The following is a 24,185-nucleotide window of genomic DNA, read 5'->3' as shown; positions in this document are numbered from 1 at the left end:
GGCCTCTGCCACTGCCTTACTCTATGGCCTTTGGCAACTCACTTCGCCTCATAGGATTTGTGTCACTGGGTTAATAGTATTTACAGGACTTTATGATGGTTAATTATTAGTTGTTTAATGTTTGCGCAGTCCTTTCAAGATGTGGGTCCCTGGATAAAAAACAAACGTTAGCGCTGGCAAGCAGGCTGCGGGCTAGACCCTTCGCGCTGCGAGGGAGGGGTCCCCTGCGGGGGCAGATGTGCAGTCCAGGAGGGGAGTCTTTTGCCCGGGGAAGCGTCCTTTGCCTGGGGTTCGCAGCCTCATGCGGACCCCCCACCCCGGGGTGTGCGCTCTCAGAGCCGGGAGAGGATGTGCAGCGCCGCGACGTGTTTTGGGGCCACCAGGTGGGAATTGGCTGTTCCTGTGGCTGGAGGAGGCAGCAGCAAGCAGAAAACGTCACCTGGCAGCTCAGAGAGTAAAACCAGAGTTTTCCCGTGATACTGGACCAGGAGAAATGACTCCTGGCTTTCCTGACAGGGCTGGCCTTCAGTTTACAGCCCGCTTCACGGGAAGTGCTGGAACTGTGCGTGCACACCTATGTTCTTGTGTTTATCGTAACTACCTTGTCTTAGTGCCAGCTGCCGGGTGAAACCGGTGTCTGGGAACCAGACTGGCGTTGACAGAGTGGGGGGGCGAGGGACAAGGGAGCATGTGTTTGCTTTAACTGCTCTCCTTCCAGAATCAACACGCTCCACCTGCATTCCCGGGCACTCAGAGGGACGTTTCTGCTGACTTAGCCTGCAAAGCTGCTAGTGATGCCGTGTCAGGAGCAGAGGCAATTCCCAGGAAGCGACCGCTTCCACCAGCCACGCACCAGGTCTCGCTCTGAAGGTGTCCTCCTTTGGTTTCATTTTCATTCTTTGAGCAAAGGTGGGTTTGCGATTTTAATAGGAAAGTTTGAAAGCCTCGGAAACTGCCCCAGGGATGTGTGAGAGGCCGGTCCCTTCCCTACTGGGCATTTCTTGCCCAGCAAGAAAAAAGGACTTAGGAGCTGCTGTAAGATCACTTCAAAGCAGAAGATAACCCGGTTAAAATCCAACCTGCCCCATGTCTTCAGCAGATCTCAGCTCTCATCTGTGCCCGTATCTGGGACATGGGGAAGGTGCACGTGTGTGGCAGGGTGGACTCGTGTCTGCCTGCAGCCAGGCTCGGTGGCTGCCTCCACGCCTGCATCCAGCCTCCCACGGCAGGAGGCTGCGGGCAGGGGCCAGGGCAGTGTCCTGCGAAGGTGTCCCCGTAACGGGGAGCCCGCCAAATGGGTTCATGGGCTCCCCATAACAGGGGCTCCCTGCAGTGGGGGGCTCCCCTTCATAGGGGTGCCCCACAGCACAGGCTCCCCGCAACGGGGGCTCCTCCTCAGCGGGGGCTCCCCCTAACCGGGGGCCCCCTCGGCACCGGGGGCTCCCGGCCGCGAGCGCGCACGCCGCGCTGGGGGCAGCGCCGGGCGCGGCGGCAGGGGGCGGGCCGAGCCCCGACGAGCTCAGCGCACGTGTGGCGGGCTCGCCCCGCCGCGCCGCGCCGCGTCCCGTCCCGCCGCGTCCCCTCCTCCGGCCGGCCCACACGCACACCCAGCCCTCCTCCTCCTCCTCCTCCTCCCACTTCCTCCGCACAATGCAGGCGGCCGGCCGAGCGGGGCAGCGGCAGCTCGCGGCGCCGAGGAGCGGAGCCCCCCGCCGCCCGGCCCGGCCCGGCCCCGGCCCGGCCGCGTAAGATGCGCCGGGGGCAGGAGCGCGCCGCCGGCGGGGACAGCGCAGCGCCGCCGCCGCCGGTGAGTGAGCGGGCGGGGGGGCCGGGCCGGGCCGGGGGGCCCCCGCCGCCGCCGCCGCCGCGCCGCGCCGCGCCGCCGGTGACCCCGGGGCGGCGGGAGCCCGGTGCGCCCGCTGCCCGCCGCGGCGGACAGGGCTTTTAGCGGGCTGTTCCGCCTGCTCGGCGGCAGCGCCAAAGGGGCTCCGAGGCGGGCGGCGCGGCGCAGGTGGCCGGGAGCGCGGGGCTGCCGCGCCGGGGTGGCCCGGGGCGGCTCGGGACGTGCCCCGGCGCTTCGCCTCCCCTCCGCGGCCGTGAAGCAAGCGGAGCCGGGACGGGGCCGCCTTGCAGCCGGCGGTACCCTCATCCGCGGTGCGCACCGGGGACGGACCAAAGCGGCACGCGGCTTATGGAGCAGAGGGATTTTTCCCCCCCTCCCCTCTTCCTCCTTTGACTGTACCAGAATTTCACGTCTTCCTGCAGATCATCTGTTTCTTGTTGGGCGATTAGGAGAATAATGGGCTTCAGACTTCAGTTGCAGCCTTTTACCCATTTATGGACAGTTTAGATCATGTGGTTTGTGCACAATGTGTGTACAGGGCCAAGCGCGCTTTCCCAGCCATGCGTTCAACCCCCCTCGAAACTGGCAGCCGCTGCGCGGACGGCTCCGAGCGTGCCCCGGGGGTTTATTTTGATGGTAACTATAGCGCTTGCTACACAAATGCGCTCGGTGGGCAGAATTTAGGAAATGCCATTGCCGTGAATGTGCGGATGGAAGAGAAAGCTGGACGGTTGCGCTCGCTGCCGTCCAGCCTCCGCCGCAATCTGGGTCGGCTCCGCGGCGAGGATGGAGGCAGTGCCTCACTCACCCGTTTCCCGGGTCTGCGGGGGCTTTGCCAGCACTAGGATGCCTGTGCCTGACCTCGTTAAGCCTGGCATGTTAAACCGATGGGTTGGAGTCGGATCTGAAGCCGGTACCCGCAAATGCATGTCTTTGTGAGAGAGGTTTTATTGCCCTAAATGTTCGGGCAGCGCTGTCGCTTTGGAGGCAGCCGCTCCAACTTCCTCGCGCCTGCTGCGCGCTTCAGGCGCCTTCCGCAGAAGGGAATGTTGCTAGAGCTCTTTCAGGAGCAGCCCCCCACTCGCAATAAAAACGGCGGCTCGCCGTGCGGGTGCGCGCAGGTGCGCGCGTGTTTGGGTAAGGATACGAGGTCTTAAAAAGCAACTCAGAAAGCAGCTCGCTCGGTTCAAGTGAAAACTCGGTCTGGGCTTTTGTGTGCTCGGGAGCTGCAAAGTTCGTTTCCGCGAGCCGCGAAGCGCAGCGGCGAGCCGGGGCCGGGGCCGCCTCCCGCCGATCCTCCCAGCGCCCCGGGCGCAGCGGGCTCCCTCGCCGGCGGCTGCCTGCGAGCGCGGCGGAGCCGTGGCGAAGGTGACCTCCTCGGCAGCCGCCCAAGGTCCCCGGCATTGCGAAACCGGCGTTGCGGCCGGGCAGGAAGGCGGCTCTTATCGGCGGGAGAAGCCCGGCGGCTCTGGGGCAGCGCGGGGGAGCCTCCCCGGCCGCCTCGGCTCGCCTCGGCTCGGCGGGACCGGGCGGGCGGCGGGGCCGCGCTGCCGCTGCCCCGGGGCCGCGGCGCGGGATGCGGGGACCGGCCGCAGCGGGGCCCGAGCCGATGCTCGAGGGCCGGGGCCGTTTCAGGCTTTATTTACCGATACCTGTTTTCTCCGCATTGGCTGGGAGCTATTTCTTCGCGTCACATGGCGGGGAGGCGGCGGGCGGCCGCGGTGAGAGGCTCCCGCTTAGTCTGGCCGCGCTATGGCCAGCGGCTTGTCGGGCGCTAGTCACGCGGAGGGGAAGCCGGGGGGCTGCGGGCTGCAGCGATAACACACGCAGTCGGGCTTGTTCGGAGTTGTCAGAGCACAAATAAATGTGTTAAAGCTCCCCGGCAGCAGCCTTGGCGGCAGGGCTTGGCGCACTCGTGTGTACCTCCTTGCCCTCCCGAGAGGGAAGGAGTCCGGGGGGGGGGGGGGTTGCTCTCCAGTGCCCTTTAAACATCCGAAATGCACCAGATAAGCGTTGGCAGGCCACAGCCAGCTTTATCAGCGAGATTTAGTCTGCACGCAGCGGAATCGCACGTGTTCTTCTGTTTTATTTGGTTTTACTTTTCTCCCTTTGCGGCTCTGACCTCCCTTGCTTTCCCCTGCCAAAACGTTTGCTTCTGGGAAAAACCCCTGCAAGGAAGTTAAAAAAAAAAAAAAAAAAAAAAAAAAGGAATAAATCAATTGTGTTGAATCCACCCACTGCTTTCCCCAGACCAGTATTTGCAGTGGGGTTTCAGTCTTGCTGGCGGAGGACGCTGCACGTGTTAGTGTTCGCTCAGGCATTCCCCTAGCCCCCGCTTCCTGCGCGGACCAGCCGAGCGCTTGTGTTTCGGGCAGGATCGGGGCCCCTGTCCAGGCCCAGACCCCCGCCCGGGCGCCTCTCCCCCCGGCGGCTCCGGGGAAGGAGGGCACTGCGGCTGCAGCCCGTAAGCAAATAGTCCCGGGGGGAGAGCTGAAGGGTGAAAGCAAAAGCAGAGATGTTTTCCTCAGTCTCAGATGGCAATGTGCACGGGTTTAGTTCCTTACCTGTGCACCCCAGCTGATCTTAATGCTGGCTGTGCATCTTCTGTTGCCTGTCTGTCTGACCCTGCCAGTAATCTCTAGACGTGTTGGGCAGTTCCAGCCAGGTTTGGCAGAGAGGCAAGGTGTAAAGTGCCACTGTATTTCACAGGAGGAGGCAGCTGGATGGAAGAGAGAGCCCATTAGTGCGTCACCGAGGGCAAGGCTAATTAGCTCAGCCCGTATCAGACATCAGAGAATCCACGTGTGCAGGGCGGCAGGAGGGCGCCTGGCTCTGCTCAGAGTCCCTGCTCTGAGGTGACTTGCTTTGCTCTGGGAGCCCTGAGAAAGGCTGGAGGTCAGAGCTGGTGCCTGCTTTGCCACCGACCTGCAAACAGATTGAAACGGCCTGTGGTTGTTCCTGCGTGGAAACGATTCCCCTCGCCACCGCACTGGCCCCGGCCCCCGTGTAGCCTGCGGAGCAGCAGCGCCGCGCCGGGCCCTCCGCAGGAAAAAAGTCCAGTGCCTCCTGGACTGCAATGTCAGGGCTACGGCTTTCAGGTCTGCTTATCCCGGCGCCTTTTACAATGGCGAGGTTAAAAACTGATAGTGCAGGGGCTGTTAACAACTGCCAACTTTCCAGTGCTGACAACAACAGTCTTTACGTCGCTGTGCAATCGAATGGAAAAGTTCTGATAATTCGACTGAAAACATACACACCGAAAACCACACGCATGTACGCACTCCCCCCGCTGGGAAGTGGGGGGCGAGAGGTCTCTGTTTGCTTTGCAGCGGCGTCAACGTGGGCATTTATTCAGGGCAATGCACTCCACGCCAGTCTTTTTTTTTTTTTTTAATTGGCTCCGTGCGACGTGATTGTTTAAAGCTGCCGAATGGGGTTACAATGCTTTTTCCTTCCTTCCCTGCTAAAGAGAAAGGGTGCCCGGAAGGAGAGGGAGCCCTGCTCCCTGCAGCAGCCTCTGTAATTGCGCTTTTCCCTGAGCTCACCCGCCGTTCTCTGCAGATGCGGCTGGAGTAATTTGGGTCATTCAGGCAAGAAACTGTGGGAGTTGAGGAACAGAGCTGTCCCGCTGATTCGTGTTTGCAAAATAGATCAGTGGCACAGCCGGGACCTTGCTGTGCTGGGAAATCGTGGCCAAGCTGGGACCTGGCTGCGGTTGATTTGGAAACGGGGTGATTGCGTTCACACTACAGATGCGGACGGCAGCGTAAGTTGGTCCCCTGACGTCGCTGCAGTGACGGCAGGGACGGTTACACAACGTCCCCGAAGCTGCAGGTTTTGTAGGTCTGTGCGTTTCAGGGAAAGGGGAAAAAGAAGCATGGAAACGTGTGAAATCACAAGATCTCCGCTTTCTATGCTGACTTTCAGCTTTTCCATCCCGAGTCTCATCACCATGCGGGAAGAGGGGAAAAAGCGCTGCAGTGGAGATGGATCCCCCGCGTGGAGCTCCCTGCCGCGCAGCCGCTCTCGTGGAGACGGATTCAGACGCCACCCTCCTGAGACGCCCGCCGGGAAGCCCTCGGGGGCAGCGGGGCCGAGCGAGGCCTGTCGTAGGTGGGGAGAACGGCTGCCCGAAAAGAGAAATAAGCCATTTTTGTACGCTCTGCTCTCAGATTGAAACAGAGCAGGGGCAGCGGCGGCGGAGCGTGCAACCCGGGGGGCCGAACGCTGCAATTCGTGGGCGCTGACTGCTTGCGCTGGGAGCTGCGAGCCCCCTTCGGCTTGGCGTCCGGACCCGCGGGGCTGCGAGGGCACCGAGGCCAAGTGCCGGGACGGGGAGCCTGCTGCGACTCCCAGGATCAGGCGTCGTCCCTGCCCTGGAACAACTCAGCTGGGCCCTGGGGCGCGTTGCCACGTCTGGCTCGATGACTCAGTTTCCCCATCTATACTAGGCCTGGTAGCTGGGCTGGTGCGAAGCTTAACGAGAGCGCCTATTGGTTCTGCGGAGCCTCTGGTTGAGCTGCAGTGCGTCGTCGCGTATCGAGCTGGCATCTTTGGCTCCATCTCCTCCGGCGAGAGGGCGTGAGGAAGGTGTTTCAGTGGATTTTGGCAGCCGAGCATCGTTTCCCACGACCTTGGGGCCGTCAACAGCCAGCATGGTGATGGCCTTTTTATTAAAGGAGGCTGCAAGTGGCTCGCCAGCGACCTTCTCGCTGCTGCTGTCTCGCCCAGGGACAGGTCAGCAGACCGCCGCGCTGGAGGGCGGACGTGTCCCCGCGGCGCGACGGGGACGGAGGCCCCCGCTGGCCAGCCGGCTCTCCCAGGCTCAGCGAGCTCTCCAAGGAGCCTCCCGAAACCCAGGGCCCTGCCCGGCCCGCTGCTCCCTCGCCCCAGAAGCTCACCGCGCACCGAAAGCCTGCGGCAGACCGGAGCCAATAACACGATGCAGACGGGGCCCGACCGTGTCACGCCAGCGCCTGGCCTCAGCCTAACAATCACCCTATTATTCTGGTGAGGAAGTGGGTGCTGTGCGCCGCTTCCTAGTGAAAGGAAGAAGCGGAGCGGTAAACGCCAGCCTCCCGCCGGGACGGTTCCTGTGGAGCTTGCTCCGAGCCCAGGGCTCTCTGCCCACCCCCTTCCTGCCCTTATCTGCCGGCTTATCGGGAGCGTCGCGTCCTGTTCCAGGATGTGCTCGCGGGCGGCCGCGCGACCCCGCGGACGGGAGCCGCCGCGCGCCCCCGCCTGAGCCCGCCCCGGGAATTCCCCGCGCGACGCCCCGGAGCGGCTGGCGGCAGGGGAACCCCGCGGCGCGATGGGCCGCCGCGCGTGCGCAGGGCTGTGCCGCCCGGCGCGGTGGTCGCGAAGCCGGCGGCAGCGCTCGCCTCGCGCCGGGGCCCGGCGGGGAGTGTTTCCTCAGCCGGGACAAGCCACCTCTGCGTGCCTCAAGCCGGGGGGACCTCTCCCCCGCTTGGTGGAGCAGGCACTTTGTGGGGAAAACGTTGGTTTTTCTTTTTTTCCCCTTTTTTTCCTCCAGTCTTTTTCAATTTGGGAAGCATTTTCCCTGGATCCCAGGGTAGATATGGATGGCAAATTTAACTGGTAATGGATATGTTGGTGATACCCGCTAGGCTCCCAGGGATAAAGCTCTGGCCAGAAGGAGACCTCTCAGAAAGCATGTGGTGTCCCCAGGAGCTGAAGGACCCCGTTTCCTCGGGGAGCTTATTCTGAGGGGTATAAAAGGAAAACTGGTTTAATTCTCAACCGCAAGGAAGAAATGACCAAAGAGTCTTTCTTCCTGCGGCCTCTGACACACCAACAAATTCGAGAAGGTAGATTCCTTCCTGGAAAGGGAGAAATAGTTGAAGTTTAAAAAAGGACATCAGAGGTTGGTCACCCGCCTCGATCACGACAGAACCGCTGCTTTGAGGCGAACAACCCGGTTTGCCTCCCTTTGCTGCGGCAGGGGGGCAGGGGCGGGGAGGGGGCGTCTCAGCGTGGCAGCCGGCTGCCTGCCTGAGCCACCGGCAGGGCTGGGCTGGCAGCTGCCTGCAGATGTCCCCCGGTCCATGCTCCCTCTCGGAGCCACGTGCCGGGGAGACTGATGTTCCTCTCTGCTAAATCCCCCCTGGGCTGGGGGTATTGCAAGGAAACCACCTTTTCCATTGCACGCAGAGGAAGCCTTCTTCAAGATCCCTCTTCTTCAAAGCAAAAAAAGGAAATCCTTGCGCAGGTTATTGCGAAAATCCCCCTTGCTGCGGCCAGGGGCAGCACATCTGTGCGGGCCACCCCCTCTCCGTGCCAGGCATGGGACCTGGGCGGCGGTGCTGTCACACAGGGCCGACCTCGGTGGCGTTGGGTCTCCCCGAGAAGAGCTGTCGGTGCTGTGCAGGGCTGCCCGGTCCGGGGCGCGAGGCAGGAAGGGGTGGCTGGTGGAAGCGTGAGCCCCGTTACTGCTTGCAAATGCACGTGCAGGGCTCTGCCTGCGCTCACGGAGCCGGCCGGAGCAGCCGCTGGGCTGCGGCGGGTCGGCCTCTGGGTGGGCTCCGGGCTGGGCGCAAACCTCACCGCAGAGCGGCGTCACCAGACCGGGTCCCTTTATCTACCCTAGCAGGTCTACCGAGTTATCTGGTCCGCTTCCCCTTCTGTAGACAAGGCTTTTATCTTATCTCCGTGCTCTCTTGCTCCATTTCCCTCTTTGCTTCTCCACTAACTCTTGCAACAGAAAGTAGAAAAAAGGGGGGGAATGGACACCAGATCCCACGGGAGGGGAGACGGTGCGGCGAGCCCGTCGGTGGGCTGGGCGGATGCTGGGCCACGCCGGGCCGTGCTCGGGGGATGCTCACGGCTCGGGGGATGCGCGCGATGCCCAGGGGATGCTCAGGTGACGCGGGGGCGATGCTCAGGGGGTGCGGGGCAACGCTCCGGGGGATGCTTGGGTAGTGCTCAGCGGGTCTCGGGGGAATGCCGGCAGGATGCGGGCGATGCCAGGGCGATGCCGGGGTGATGCCAGGGCGGCGCGGGCCGCGCAGCGACGGTCTGGCAGCTCCACCTGCTGGCACGGCTCTGCTCCCGCCTGCGGCTGCCCGCCCTGGGCCCGGCCCCACCGCGGCGGGCAGCAGCCCCACGTTGGAGGAGAGCCCACCAGGGCTGAGCTAAGGGCAGGCAGGCCACGGAGGCAGGAGCCTGTGGGCAGGGCGAAGGAGGCTGGCGAGGAGGAGCGAGGCGTGGGAGGTGGCGATGGGAGCCACGGGACGTTCCCTGGTGGGAGATGGTCTCTCCAGGCTGCTGCATGGGGAAGAGCCTCAAATTACCCTGGAAGGTTAAACTGAGCTGGGGATTTTTTGGCACTGTTGGACTGACTTAGGTTTTGCATCCAGCCACAGCTCCTGGCTGCCTGCTCGAACCGGGAACGGTCTGGGCAGGAACGGAGGCAGCTTTGGTCTGCCCGTCCAGAAGCCAGGCTGCATTTGTACCTTGCCACGGGCATCTTCTGCAACCTGCTGGCTCCTCACCTCAACTGACCTGGCTTTGCTCCCTGGAACAGACATTCCTGGAGGCTTTGAACCAGTCTGCCAGGAGCTTTCCAGAGTGACCGTGTTGCAGCCAGAGACGCACGGAGAAATGCTCGGCCAGCGAGCCAGGCCCCCTCGTGCGCCGAGAGCTGATGCCTTGGCTCGTGCATGGGTGGCCCTGCCAGCCCCACGGGGAGGTGTGCACCTGCCTTTTGTGCTGAGGAACAAATGTTGCTTCTCAGTTGGGTTTTTTTAAGGTGACTGCAAGTGCTAGGGTCTCTGCCAGGTGCTGGGGGAATGGGAGAAGGGGATCGGTCCTGGTTGCCCTTGCCAGGGACTGAGCGCTGGACCAGCAGGGCTTTTCATGGCCGTCCTCCTCTCCAGCTCTATCCCTGCGCCGTCTTCATTAGCCTCGCAGTGAGACGCTGACTGCAAATGAGTAGGGAAAGCTGCGGGTGAAAACCGGCGCGCTTTCTCTGGCCGGCGTGGGGGACTGTGGCTAAAGCTGCGGTGGCCGCTCGGTGCTGGCACGGACTGTGCGCCGGGGCCGGTAGAGCTCGTGCTGGCGGATGGGGGCACAAGGAGGCCCATCCTCGATGCTGTTCCCCTGCGCGCTGTCCGGGGTGGGAAGGGGGCGCGCTGCTCCGAAACGCCCGCGCAAGCTGCCCCTCGGCCCCGGGAGGCTCGCGGCGGGTCCGGGACTTGCTCTGCTTGCATCGAATAACGAGCGTGCATGTGGTTTCCTCTCTCTCCCCTTCAGGAAGGCCAGCCAACCTCTTCCGTCGCACACCCGGGTCAAGACGCCGGCAGCAACCTATAGATGGCCGGGAAACGGCACCTGGAGTCTCTGGACCCCGTGATTTTCAACAAGCTACCTCGGCTGGAGCCCGAGCCGGGCCTGGGGCTCCCCGCCAGCCTCTGCAAAGCGAGCCCGTTGCCCCCTCCCGGCCCCGAAAGCCACTGCAGCTACAAGGGCTCCTACTTCGCCTGCCCGCTGCCGAGCCACGATGGCCCCGAGCCGCTGGCGCGCTGGAGCCCGGCGGCCGCCTACCTGCACTACGCCGGCAGCGCCGTGGGGCAGCCCCTGCGGGCCGAGGGGACGCTGGTGAACTGCCTGCTGTACCGGCGCGAGGCCGAGAGCCTGGGCGCCCGGCTGCAGCCCCCCAGCGCCGAGAAGGGCAAGGACAGCCTGGTGCGGGAGCTGCTGATGGCGCGGGAGAAGTGGGCCAGCCAGCTGGGCGCCCCGGACCCGCTGGCGCCGGCCCCGGGCCTCCCGTTCCCGCTGAAGAAGCCGGTGGCCGTGCACAAGGCGGTGGCTCCGGCGGGCTGCGCCACCCTGGCCGTCCCCAAGCCCGTCTACAGGGCGCCGGTGTGCTTCGTGGAGCCCAGGGCGCCGCCGGCCCTGGCGACGCGGGCGGACGGCCTGCACAAGAGGCCCGGGGAGGCGGACTGGGCTCTGCCCGCCGCAGCCGCCGCCAGCCACCCGCCGCGCCGCGCCGAGCGGCCCGAGAGGGGCCCCCCCGCGGAGCCCGGCCTCCTGCCGCTGCACCCGGGCCTGGCGCTGCCCGCCAAGGACCCGCCGGGCTCCGCCGCCGGCTTCTCGCCCTACTACGCCGCCTTCGAGAAGTACGGGCCCCCCGCCGGCGCGCCCTTCCTCGAAGCCAGCTACCCCGCCGCGTGCCACCCCGGGAAGGGCCCCGAGGTTGGCGGCGGCAGCGGTGGTGGCCTGAGGCAGGACGCCTGGTCCCAGCTCCGCGCGCCCGCCGCCAGCCCGCTGCCCCGCTCCCCGGCCCCGGCGTACCGGGAGAGGCCGCCAGCCTGCTACCCGCACGCGCCCTACCCGCTGCCCCTCCACAGGCCGGCCCTCCTGTACCACCCGGAGGCTCCCGCGCTGGAGAAGCCGGCGAGCGCCCTCTCCTCCGTGCCTGGCAGCTACAAAGCGTTCGGCTTTCCGGCCAGCGGGGACCCTCAGCCCTTTCCTAGCACTTACCTGACGCCTCAAGTGCCGCGAAGCTACTTTGCGGGCCCGCTGGAGAGCTACGCGCCTCGGGCAGCCGGCTCCGGCGCGGTGGCCTCGCCGCCCTCCAAGGCTGCGGCGCTGCCCAGGGAAGCCGAGCCCCCGCGGCGGCCGCCCGCCTGCAAGGTGGACTTCCCGCAGCCGAGCCCCAGCTTTGCCTTCGGGCCCCCCGACGTGGCCTTCTACAGCGCCTCCTTCGCCGGCACGGAGCCGCCGCGCGAAGGGCACGGTGACAGCCGGGCCGCTGCCCCCCACGGGGCTCGGGCGCCCCCGGAAAGCTCCCGCAGGAAGGCGGTGGCGAGCCAGAACAGCGCTTTCCAACCCGTCTGCGCCCTGGACAAGCTGCCCCAGGGCTCCGAGAGACTCTTGGAAACGTTTCCCAAAGGGGAACTGGGCTACAGCTTGGACTTCTGCCCAGCGGCAAAACCCGCCGCGCAGGAGCAGGACCCTCCTTACCTGGAGAAGAGGAGGGCGAGCCTGGCCCTCAGGGAGAGCACCCACGGCGCCCGGGGGGCTCCCGAAGCCCCCCCAGCAGCTCCAATCGTTATAGCTGACAGCCCGGTCCCCCACCAGCATTTGGGGAAGGGAGAGGCCCCCAAGGTCAAAGGCGTAGCCAAAGAGCTCGTTCCTTCTTCTCAGGTCGCGTCCCCAGACAGTAGGCTGAAAGACCTGCAAAGTGGCGAGGTTTCCCCTTCGTCCCCACCTATGCCGGTTATCAACAACGTCTTCAGCTTGGCACCTTACCGAGACTATCTGGAAGGGTCCGAAGGCTCAGCCGAGGTCCCCTTCTCAAAGGACCATCCAAAGGTAGACACCCCGCTCCGAAACGCAGCGAACAGCTTGGGAAGCAAGGACTCTTTTAGGTCTCCATCAGAGCCAGCTGCAGTCGAGGATATCTCGGAGATGTCCAGTGTGCTGCCTGCTGGGAAGGAGGCCAGCCAGGCGTTACAAGCAGGGAACAGCGTGGTTCGGAGCTGCAAGTCGATGGCTGGCGAGGGGGGCAGCTGTCACAAACAGGCCCCCGAGAGTCACAAACCAAGGCTTCTGCCCTGTGACTGGTTGGCAAAAAGTAACCCGGGACCTCAGGGTGGCAGCCTGAGCGGTCCTGGAGGGGCAGGGGGCAGGGGGCCAGCCCCCGACGGGGTTGTGTTGGATCTTAGCTTGAAAAAGAGACTAATGAAACCGGGAGAAACCCAAGGCCCTGCTGGCCACGTGAAGGGGACATCTGAAGGAGAAGATGCAGCAGGAGAGAAAGAGGAGCCACCCAGGAAGGTGGAGACCGGAGAGGGAGCCAAGGCTCAGACGTTACCGTTGTTGATAGAGGTTGGGTCTGGGGACAAGAGCAATTTCCAGAGCTCGGCCACCTTCATGTTCAAAAAATACAAGATCTTGAAATCCCTCCTGCCTGGCGCCGTGCCCCCAGGCCAGGCTGCCAGACCCCAGGCCATGCAGCCCAGCCCACCGGCAGTGGCTCCATCTGGCAGCGTCCCCGCGCCGCAAAGTCCACACGCGTCGCCACAGCCCCACAGCCCCCCTGTGCCGCCTGCACTCCACGCCGACCCCCAGCCCAGCACCTCCGTTCTTCAGGTGACTTGCCTGAACCTGAAGCTCCCCGACATTTCAAAGCCCCTGCTGCCCAGCGCGCCGGAAGCCCCCCGCACGCTAGGAGAGGACAATGTCTCGCTGCCCAGCCACTGTGAATCTCCTGCCCAGCAGACCTCCGCCAGCCAGTATTTCACTGCCTTGCACGCCTCTCTCTGCAACGTTATTTCATGTTCTGTGTCTGGGTCCTCCCCGGAGCTGCTCCAGGAGTGGCTGAAGAGGGCAGAGCCTGAGGAGGAGCTCAAAGAGATGCCCAAATCTCCCCCCAAACCCAAGAACGGTTCCAGGCTCTCTGAGCCCCAGAAGCCCACCAAAGGCAAGGAGATCTGGCTGGCTTTCAAGGACGTGGCTGCTCTCCTCAGCAAGCTCCTGTCTCAGCTGGAGACCTTCATGTTCACTCGCAAGTGCCCCTTCCCCCATGTGGTTCGGGCGGGTGCCATCTTCATTCCCATCCATGTGGTGAAGGAGAAGCTCTTCCCCAAGCTCCCTGGGGCTTCTGTCGACCAAGTGTTGCAGGAACATAAGGTGGAGTTGCGCCCGACCACCCTCTCGGAAGAGAAGCTTTTGAGGGACCTGGAGCTCAAGAGCTGCACTTCCCGCATGCTGAAGCTCCTGGCTCTGAAGCAGCTTCCCGACATCTACCCAGACCTGCTGAACCTTCACTGGCATGACTCTGTCAAGCAACAGCTTGGTAGGTAGCTTAGCTTCTCCCCAAGCCCTTCCCCACCCCTGAGATCCTGCTGCCACGGGGATGCTACCGCTCCTCAGGAGGCAGCTACCTGCTGCCAGAAACCGGCATTTCCCATGTGGAGCTAACGAGCAGAGACACCAAAAATAGCACCGATAGTCTATGCAAGGAATTAGTAATGAAATAAATCCAGTGCTTTGTTCTTCCTTCCCTGAGTTCTCTTCCCCACTGCTTCTCATTAGCTGACCAAGGTGAATTAGTTTGTAGAAGTGTTTCCTTTCCGAGAGGTCCCACTGCCACGGTCCCTGTCTGACTCACTCGGTGTCACAATCGGGTCTTTGTAACCACCCTCCGCATTTCTATGGAAATGATTTGAACTTGCAGTTCCTGAATTGTGAAATTTCCTGGATGCGTTGGGCAGACGATGCCGCTGGCCCAGGCTGGAGTCTGCTGCTCCTGACATATTGCAGCTCTGACGGTGATGGAAGGCAAGGGAGGGCGATTTACCGCAGAGCAAAGTTGTTTTTTTTTAACCAAAGTTGGCCTCCACATGGCAGGGATGCTGCAAAAACCACCCAAGGCTTTAGGTGATCTCCCAGGTGCTTCATCTCCTGAGGGCTTCCTTGACCTACCAGATAGGGCACTGCCTGCTGTGATGGACAGAGCCCTGGCCAGGTGTCCCAGGGCAGGCGCTCCGAAACCACGAGACCTGCCAAATCTCTGGTTGTTCTTGGAAAGCCACCGTCTCAGACGAGAGCGGATCCAGGCCGGTGGTAGTGGCAGCAGTTCCCAGGCGTGCTTGCGGATATCTTACTGTACCTCTTCCAGGAAAACTCCGACTGCATCTGCCTCCCAGATGCTGGCGGACAGGGGGAAGTTGTGTAACTTCTTGGCAAAGGAGCTTTTGTGGTCTTGTGCGTTGGCAGCGGTAAAACTCATACCGGGAATTCGCGGCTCCCCTGAGTGCTGTCAGGAAACGCCTGCCGGAGTGGAGGGGCCTTTGCCGCTGCAGGTCCGTCCTGCGTGGCACAGCTGGGGGAGCGGAGCTCTCCTCCCTGGCTGCTTTCCCCGTTGTGCTGGCTGCCGAAGGAGGCCGCGGCGGCTGGATGCAAACCTGCAGCCGTTGGGGATGGTTTTGCTCTCCTCTCCCCCTTCCTGCTGCTCCCCCTGCAGACCTTACATCTGCCATTTCAGAGGTGTGAGCTACCCGTCACGGATGTGTTTGCAGGCATGTTCAGAAGAACGGACTTGGGGGACAGAGGAAGGCTGGAAAGATGCTGAGAAGCAATGGGAGCAGGCAGGGGGAGGGCAGCAATGGGGGCAGAGAAAGCAAAGGTGGGATTTCCGACCCCAGCATCACGGGGGAGAGCGAGGCAGCTGGCCCTGCGGCAGCGCTGCTGCCAGCCCCCAGGCGCTGGGGAAGCACCTCCGAGCGGGGCTGGTGCGCAGGGAAGTCCGTGCGGGTTCCCACTTCGCCTCGGCACGTAGCGCCTGGTGAAGGCCTGTGGTTGCTGGTCCTCCTTAGCTCAGCTCCCGGTGCCCCAGAGCTCGCTCTGGCCATGACGGAGGGCGAACAAATTGCTCCCGTTCGCCAGCCACGAGCTGAGCTGTTGGGCCTGTCCCCCCTGAGACAGCCACAGCCCCTGGGTCTTCCTCGTCTTCCTCCCTGTATTGCATTCTAGCTCCTGGGCTGCGGAGAGCCACGTGCTCCAGCCTGGCCCACCAACGGGCTGTGCCCACGCGCTGCAGGGCAGAATATTTAGCCTCTTCCCCCGCGTTGTGGAGGGAGAAGTCTTGAGCTGGGCGTCGATGGGGGAGCCAGGGGAGCGGGGGGCTGTGGAGGTGCCACCGTTGGAGGCAGAAGTCCTAGAAGCAGCGGCTCCAGAGGTCCTAGGGCGTGGGAGGCTCGGGAAGCCCGCTGGAGGCGTCGCAGCGTGTGCGCGGTGCGCTGGAGCGAGGCCGACGGCCGCTCCCGAGCATCTCATCTCAACGGCGTTAGCGCCGACCGCCCCCCGTGTCCGCTCCTCACCCTCATCCCCTTTGCTGCTGCACGAGACGACTACCAACAACTTTATTTCTTGCAGGTTCAAGTTCACAGGCTGGCCAGCATGCCTCCAAGTAGGTAACTGTTCGTTGTGCATGTTTATAAAAATATATTTCTATATGTGTAAGCCGTCACGGGAGGGAGCCGGAGCCTCAGTGAGCTTGCGGTGCTTTGGCAGGATCCACCCGGCTCCTCACACAGGGAGCCGGGTCTGTCCCCCTCCTCCTGAAAAATCCCAGCGAAAGGGGTCTCCGAGGGGGCTTTGGGGACCTGCGTCCTGTCATCCCAGCCCGATCGCTCGGAGGAGACGGCCCCGTGTGGAGGGGCTGGCTGCACCCCTGCTGCTCCCGCAGTTCAGGCTCCCCCCCACCTGGCTCTGCCGGGATCTGCTATGGACCACGACTGCCGCTCTCCCAGAAGGGGTTTTCTGCCCTCACCAGTCACTAAGGACAGAGATTCGAGGAGCGATTTGAACACGATTAAATCTGACGGAGCAGGGAGAGAAGCAAACCAAACCCAGCAGAGCATCATTTCCCGGCTCACTGACATGCAGAGGTGATGCTTTGACAACAATAGTTATAAAAAAACAGAAAAACCAAAGCCCAGCCCACCAGCATTGCCCGCACTGGCAATCAGTACCGGAGCCACGTTTTTCCGTGCTAATAACGGATTGCGGCATCACTGGAGCAGCAGCATCCTTCCGCGTTGCCAGCGTAATGGGGCACTTGCAGCAGGGCTGGGGCTCGGTGGGGCCGGGGGGCCGCGCAGGGACACCGCGCGAGGCCGGGGGGCCGCGCCGTGCCTTGGCGGAGGGCTGCGCTGGGGGGGGGGTCGGCCGGGTGGTCCGTGCACCCTGGGGGCACGTGGAGGTGCGGCGCCGACGTCCCCAACCCCATGCTCTCTCCTCCCCTAGGTAGGGCTGACATGGAGACACCAGGAGCCGACGGCGAAGCAGTGGCCACAGGCGGCACGAGGGCAGAGGAGGCGCTGGGATGGGGCTGAGCGCCCGCCCACGTCCTCAAGGGGAAGCGCAGGAAGGGGAAGCTTCCCGTCACCTCCGGAGCATGGGGCCACCGCGGACACCGAGACGAAGAGGCCGTTTGCTGGGAGACCTCAGGGAAGAGCTCCGGCGAGCCCCCGGGGAAGACGCCGTCTCCCTGGGCTTGCGGCCGAGCCGGGTGCTGTGAAGGAGCCCTGCCGAGGCAGCGAAGTGCGACGGCGAGCCGGGGGCAGCACGACGCAGGGGCGCCCCGGGGTGATGGAGCGCGTCCCGTCCGCTCCCCCGAAACGCGCCTCTCCCGCCTTGCGCGCGCCGTTCCCAGAAAACACCCCTGCCTGCCGGCACCCTCCCGCTTCCCAACCTCACAAGCGCTACAGAGACTGGGAACAACATTGAAACGTGGGGAAATCGCGACTTCCACAGTTACAGGACTGACTTTTTTGTTGTTTTAAACGAAGACATTTTAAAAATGTTATGGAATTACCTTTATAAGGAGCTGCTGCCTTCAGGTTACGTGGTTTTTTTTAAAAAATAGTAATTTATACTTGTCTTTTTTTGTTTATTTAAACTTACGGCTTCACCTCTTTACTATGCTGGACCAAGGTGGAGCGAGAGATGCTGTTCTGCTTGAGAGGTTCAGTCCGGGATCATATCCAAAAGAAGCTTCAAGAACGTCTTTAAAGACTATTAAAGCTAACAAAAACAACCCCCAGAACTGTTACAGCGCAGAGTCCGGATGTCCTAAAAGAAAACTTAAGAGATGTGTATTTGGTGGTGATCCTTTATACTTGACGAAGAAGCGGCAACTCTTCGGTGATGGGCGATGCCATTGCACGGAGACGGAGGGGAAGGAGAGGGGACCGGTGCTGCGAGACCTTTGAAGAGGAGATCGTTTCTGTCCCGACATGTTTCGGGGCGCGGGGGTTTCCCCGAGCCGCTGCCATGTCGCCAGCTAAGAGCGGATGTACTTGCACTTGCCCAGTCGGCCGAGCGCGGCTGGCTTTTGCCTGCTGCAGATGTACAGACCGGAGCAGAGGCCTTAAAAACTCAACACTCAGGTGTTTCCAGCTGTTGCAGGGAGTGGAGGAACAAGTTAAGATGAGGAGATTTTTTTTTCACTACAGGAAGTATTTATTTTAAACTAAAAAAAGAAAAAAAAAACCCCAAACCGTACCATAGACTCATCTTAGCCAAATTTTGTGTTTTCCACCTTGGGGAGGCAGTCGCTGCTGCTGCATTATTTAGTGCAGGGGCATTTTTGTTTTCCAGTGGGACGTACTGAGCACGCAGATGCCTGGGAAGTTGGGAGCACTCTGCTGTTCTCCTTGCTCTCTCTTGCCACACAGAGTCTGCAAGTAGCGTTGTAAAGCAATTCGGAAAGCCGTGTTTGTTAATAATACTGTAATTTTTTATATATATAAAATTCCCAGGAAGAAAGTTCCTTCACTTTATTTAAATGTTTTGTAAGAATATGAGTTTTAAGAGGTGCCTCACCTAATTAAAGTGTTTTTTGGCTCGTTTTGGGATGCCTTGCTTTGGTCTCTGCTTGCCAGCGCGGCCGGGGGCAGCTGCCTCGCGCGAGGCTTCGCCCGGTGCAGGCAGGGAGGGAGCGTCACCGTCAGAGCCGGCGATGGGAGCAGCGGGCATCTGGGACTTTTCTGGGGACAGAGGCAGCCCCAAATCGGCAGGCTGCACCACTGCACCGGCTGGATGCACTCACGCTTGCTTTGCTGGGGCTGAGCCCCAGGTCCGATATGCTTTACCTTGCATGCAACGGGCAAAAAGCGATCAGTCCGGTCCCTCTTGCCGGAGATTATCGGCAGGGAGGTGGATGCGGGGTCCGGCCTGCTGCGGGTGCCGGTGCCTGGTCTATGTGGCATCCCCGGGAGAGCGCAGAGAGGCACCCGCGGGGCTCGAGCCGCTGCCAGGCACCGGGTGGCGGGGCGCAAGCCCTGACCGTGTGACCCAGGGAGGGACAGGGACGAAGCTGGGCTCCATCCATTGCAGCTGCCGACCAAGCCCCCACCTGCGGCACCGGTGTCGGTACCAGTCTGCGCCTGCCAATGTCAGCGTTGGACCCCCACGAAATGCTGCCCCGCTGCTCCTTCCCCCGGCAGCCCCATGCCGTCCTTGCCTCCCTCCCACCACACCTTGCAGCGGGCAGAAGCACAAGATTTTCATGGTCTCAAGAGCCAAATACCCCAAGCCACGTTTTTCAACCCAAATTAGTCGGGCAGCAGCAAACAGTGCTGTTGCCACCCGGCAGCTCTCGCAGGGGAACGGCGCGAAGCCGCACAGGGCTGCAACCCTCCGCCGGCCACGACGCTGCACGCGTAGCAGAGCAGATGGGAAGCACCCAGCTATTGCTCACCAAGCCTCCGCTCCGTGCTTGGAAGCGCTGTGGGTGCCGCCGAGGGAAAATCCAGCACCCAGGGTGGCTAAATCAGCTGAAAACCAAAGAGCCGATGGCCACCCCACTGCTATTTCTGCTCTGCGCTTTCTCCTCCCCAGAGCTCATCCCTGCTGCTCCATAGCTCCCTCGCAGCTGCACAGAGGCTCCCTTTCCTTCCCAATTCCTTGCAGATAAAAGGGGAGCAGCAGCACGCGACTGCCTTTCAACCCCTGCTCTGTGTTTGCATCCCAAACGATGGGTAAACATTTCTCTTCCTACCCCCTTGGGGCAAATACAGCATTTTGAAGGGCAGCCATGGTGTCTGGGGATGGTGTTTGGGGAGCAACCCGCCTGCAGAAACAGGCAGGGAAAACCCTCCATGTGCCAAGGCTTAATGAGGAGCAGAGGGAAGGGGGGGACAGGCAGCTGCGCTGGGAACAGTGTCACCTGGGGAAGTGCGAATGGGTGAGTGGCTTAACGGGGCTCAGCTGGAGCCTGGCCTGCCCGGCCACGGGCAGGGAAAGGAGATAAAACTGCAAGGCTGGGGTTAGGATTTGTGCTCTCTCCTCTGCCTGGGTGCTGCCAGGTAGGAGCATGCTGGGTCACTGGTGGGCTTGGGATGGTGTATTTTGTGCTGTGCTGGAGGGTTTTGGTGGGGTTGTATTGTATTGGTGGTGGTGGGGGGGGACAGAAAGACATCAGCAGGGTGCAGGAGAGGCTGTGCAACAGAATGCCACAGGGGGAAACTGCCCCCATCCTGGTGGCAGAAGCTGGAAGGTGAGGAGGGGGTTACCAGCTGGTGGCAGGGGTGACATCTCTTGCTTTTCCCCATGAGGCTGTCTGAGTGAAGGTGGATGCCCCAGGTGGGGGATGAGGTAATGTCTGAGTCCAAGACTGGTTCCAGACCTCTGAAACAGGAGCTTCCTAGGCTCTTGGGGGAGTGAACACCTGATGTTGAAACAGAGAAATAGCTTAGTGCAGCTGGAGCCCAGAGATGTCCTGGCACTGGTACATCTTGTCCTCACTGGCTCTGACTCTCCCTACTGCAGCAGCCAGACCCTTAGTGCAGCGTGCTGGGCTGTCAGGGCCACAGCTCAGCACTGGCCCAGCTTGTGGGTGCTCTGGGGACAGGCTGGGGTGGCTAGGCTAGCAGGCATCCCCTGGCAGGAGGACGCCTTGGTGGGACCCAACCTAAGGCTTCTGCTGCAACTCTTCACAGCTGAGCTCTTGCCATGGGATCCCCCAAGCAGAGCCAGGGTGCAGGACCACCAAACCCTGCTGATGCCACTGCTCTACGGCTGAAGATGGCACTTTGGAGTGAGAGAGAGGGGGATGTGGCTACAGCTCTGTGTCCCGCTGCTGATGTGGCTGCTGCTACCACTGGGCTGAGATGCAAAGCTCTTCTGGTGCTGGCTGTCTGCCTGTCTGCTACTGCACTCCCATACAGCATGGGGTCTCTGGCTGCCCTGTCCCAGGCCCCTCCTGCCTCCCTGCCTCTTCCTCCTGCTCAGGCAGGCTTAAAGCCCTCCCAGAGCAGGGTGAATGACAACTTGGTGGCAGTGCATCAGGACCCATGTACCTCCCCAGCAATGCAGCAACCTGAGAGGGCACTGGTGGGCTCTTCAGGCACCGTCACAGGAGTCGAAGGAGACTTGTACCGCAGTGCAGATGCTGAGGGACCGAGCCTGGGGGCACCGACAGGGGACACTGCTGTTCCCTCAACACCTCAGACCCTCCTGGCACTGCAGCCCAGATCCCTGGCAGGGGAAGCGCAGGGGTCTGGTGTTGCGGCCATCGCTGTGATGCTCTCCCAAGCACTGCAGCTCAGTACAGAAGCGCCCACTGTGTCGGCTCGACTTCTCCATGCTGCTCCAGGGGCTGCCTCAACCACTGGTCGCTCACATCCTGGCTCTGGCTTGAGGCGCGGCACTGCTCTGGGAAGCCTCCCTGGTGAGGGAGCAGGCTTGCACAAAGCCACGCAGTTGCCTGCAGTGGCCGTGGCTTCAGCCCACAGCCATGGGCAGGTGACTATGGAGCTCGGTCCAGCTGCAGAGCACATGAGAGCAGGGCTGGGGTCTTCCCGTCTCCTGAGCAGCAAGGCTGTCCCCAGCCTCACTTCAGAGCGCATGGCATGGCTCATGTCCAAGATGCAGAGTCAAGGGAGGAGGTCCTGGGGCACCCTCTGGACCATGAGGATGCCAGACCGGAAACCTGCTATGGTGGAGAGCTTCACAGCTGCCCTGGACAGGCAGCCCTGGGTCCCTGCTGCCTCCTCCCCAGCACAGCTGACCCCTGCAGCCCCAGTGCTACTGCAGGCTCCCTGCTTGGCTGCAGCTCCCTCCCCCACCTCTGCAGGGACTGAGAAGAAGTCTGCTGTGGATGCAGGGACTGAATTGCTGGAGATGCTGCCCACACAACTGGCCTCACCTGAAGAAGGGGCTGCTAGGGAGGTTCATGTCCTGTCTGATGCCCCACCAGATGCAGGTTCAGCAGAGATACTGGCAGGTACTTCCTCCCAGAGCCATGCCACAACAGACCAGTCTGGACTTGGTGTGGTGCTGTCCCTGAGGCCAGCTGGCAGGTCAGCTTGGCCTGCTGCTAATCTGCTAGATCCAAAGACTTCTGCTGGCCCAGATGTGACAAGGACCTTATTCCAAATGGCCTCAGCTGGGGCATCCTCTGACTGTAGGACCATGTTCTGCAGAGCTGACCACAGCCTGGTGGTGAGCTCTAAGCCTCCTGCTGGAGTCACAGCCCACAACTTGCCTTCTCAGGCCAGAGCTGTGACTGTGGTTCAGGCTCCCAGTAGCATGCCTTTGTTGGACCGATCTACAGTCAGAGGCTTCTCTGATGTCCGACATGAAGCTTCAGTTGCTGGAGCTACAAGAGGGTCTCTGCTGATGGGCCCCTGGAGTCATAAAGGGCAGAAGCAAGTAGTGACAGCCAACCCTGGCCAGCACTCCTCCAGCCATTCAACCAGCCTGCCTGACCTTGCTATGGGCAAAGACCACACTGATGCTTCTGGGCTTGCACCCCTTCCAGGGGTGCTTCCACCTCTGCCATCAGAAAGGACATCCAGCTTGGCTGAAATACATCCTGGCACCATGTGGGCACCCTCAACTGTGAAGCCTAAGAGGGCCTGGGGCACACATCCTGCTGATAGCTTCCTGCATGGAGAAGCTGCTCTGCTGCTGGACACCATCTTGGTCAAGGCACTGAGAAATGGGTCCAGCCTTCTGGCTGCTGTCTCTGCATCACCTCCCAGCACCACATCAGCTACTCATGGTGTCAAGCACCTGCAAGTGCTGGCTCCCTTCCATGCTGCAGAAGAGTTCAGGGGACCTGCTGTCACCTCAGAGAAACCAGGCAATCTGTCTTCCCACTCTGCAAAGCAGACTCTGTCTACATCTTCTGATGGTCCTCCTTCCTCTAGCCTGACAAGGGGCCCCAGAACTGCAGGTGATCCTATGGCTGGAGTGAGCTTGGCAACCCTCAACACTATCTCGGAGCCCAGAGTGTCCAAAACATCTCGTGAGGATGGAGCTGCTGCAGTGGCTTCCCCCTCTCCAAAAGCTGCAGTTGTGACAGATGGCTCCTCCCTGAGTCCACCTGAGAGGCCTTCTCTGCACTCCAAGCTCTTCCCCACAGTCTCCCTTGCAATAGCATATGAGGAGGGGCCCACTGCTGGGACTACAGGGCAACACCAGGTTGCGCCTGTGGCCACAGAGGGGGCAAAGAGAAGTGTGCTGCCTGGAGAGGCAGCTGTGGCAGAAGGTGCCACAAGTGAGAAGCCCAGGGTGACTTCAGTAGATGCGCTTGTTGCTCCATCAGGACCTCCAGAGCCCACCCATGCTATTCAGAGCTCTGTGCCTCCTCCCAGCTCAAAACGCCCCACTCCAGTGCATCAGCCTGAGGCCAGGACTGCAATCCAGACCAGCACCATGGGTTTCTCACCTCCATCCTATATATCAACTTCCACCAGAGCTACACATGGCCCCAGGTCCCTGCTAACCTCTCGGACCATGACTGCACCAGCAGGATTCATGCCTGACACTCTGTCTGTGTCCAGTCACCTGGTTGTTGCCTCACAGCACCCCTTCACAGCTGGAGAGGACCTCTCTGCAGCCACCAGACCAGCACCTGCAAGAGAAGGCTTCACTGCAGCTGCACTCCCTGCTAAGCCCATGACTGCAAGCAAGCTGGGCTCCCCTGAGGTGAAGTCCCCCGTGTCCCAGGCCCCTGGACTCTTCTCTCCTGCACAGCCTCCCCCTGTGCATGTGTTGCCCTTGCAGTTCAGGCTCACAGGCATTGCTTACACAGAGGCTCTGAACAGCAAGTCTTCAGAGAGCTACAAGAAGCTTGAGAAGGAAGTGATGCTGATGGTAAGTGTGGACTGACTCCTCCAGAGCTGAGTAGTGGACCTTACCCTGTCTGTGGAGGTGTCTCTCATTCTGGGTGAATGGGACTGAGCAAAGTAGTTGAAAAGCTACTGTACCCAGCTCCTCCTTGTAATCTCCTACCATGTGTGGTGAAGACACTTCCCTCTTAGCTCAGTAAGTCCTGGCACTACTGCACTGGAGCTGAACCTAGATGCTTGGTCTGAGGTGGGACTGGACTTCCCTAACCTTGGGCAGATAGTGGGCCTGTGGGGCCATCACATGCTGTGTTGGTGATGGAGGTGTTTACTCTTGACTGCTTTCCCAGGCTTACCTCAGGCTGTCTGGAGCCCTGGATAGGCTAGCTCAGCCATCTTAATCTTAGAGGCCTTGGTTCTCCTGGGGTAGCCAGTCTGCCCCTACTCAGGGCAAGCCAAGCTGACTTCCCTTCCCAGCTCTATCTTTATTGTACGCCTCCTGGTACATGCCCCATTTATGCCAGGGAACTTGCAAACGCCTCCCAACTAACAGATATTTCTTCTAGCTAAACCAAATGCTGTCCACCTATGAGAACTTTCTCCAAGCAAATATCCTTGAGTTTATGTGAGTACACAGCTCTGCTCTGGGGCAACAGATGGAGATGGGTGGGTTTGAGTTGGAGGAAGGGCTTTCTCCAGCAAAATACTCCAGAGAAAGCAAGCAGCTCTTGTGA

General features: G+C 61.5%; 1 protein-coding gene across 1 annotated transcript; it reads left to right on the top strand.

Annotated features, from left to right (window-relative positions):
* Window positions 1–1,776: 1,776 nt before the first annotated feature.
* C15H15orf39 (chromosome 15 C15orf39 homolog) lies at window positions 1,777–18,231 on the top strand. Its single transcript, XM_067305619.1, has 4 exons — window positions 1,777–1,807; window positions 10,115–13,664; window positions 15,746–15,783; window positions 16,623–18,231. Exons 2-3 carry the CDS (start codon window positions 10,175–10,177, stop codon window positions 15,781–15,783), a joined length of 3,528 nt encoding a protein of 1,175 aa, XP_067161720.1. The 5' UTR covers window positions 1,777–1,807; window positions 10,115–10,174; the 3' UTR covers window positions 16,623–18,231.
* Window positions 18,232–24,185: the final 5,954 nt, after the last annotated feature.

Source organism: Apteryx mantelli, chromosome 15 (assembly GCF_036417845.1).
Source record: "Apteryx mantelli isolate bAptMan1 chromosome 15, bAptMan1.hap1, whole genome shotgun sequence".
Taxonomy (NCBI): domain Eukaryota; kingdom Metazoa; phylum Chordata; class Aves; order Apterygiformes; family Apterygidae; genus Apteryx; species Apteryx mantelli.
Note: the sequence above shows the minus strand (reverse complement) of the source record. Positions and strands in the feature narration are given on the sequence as shown.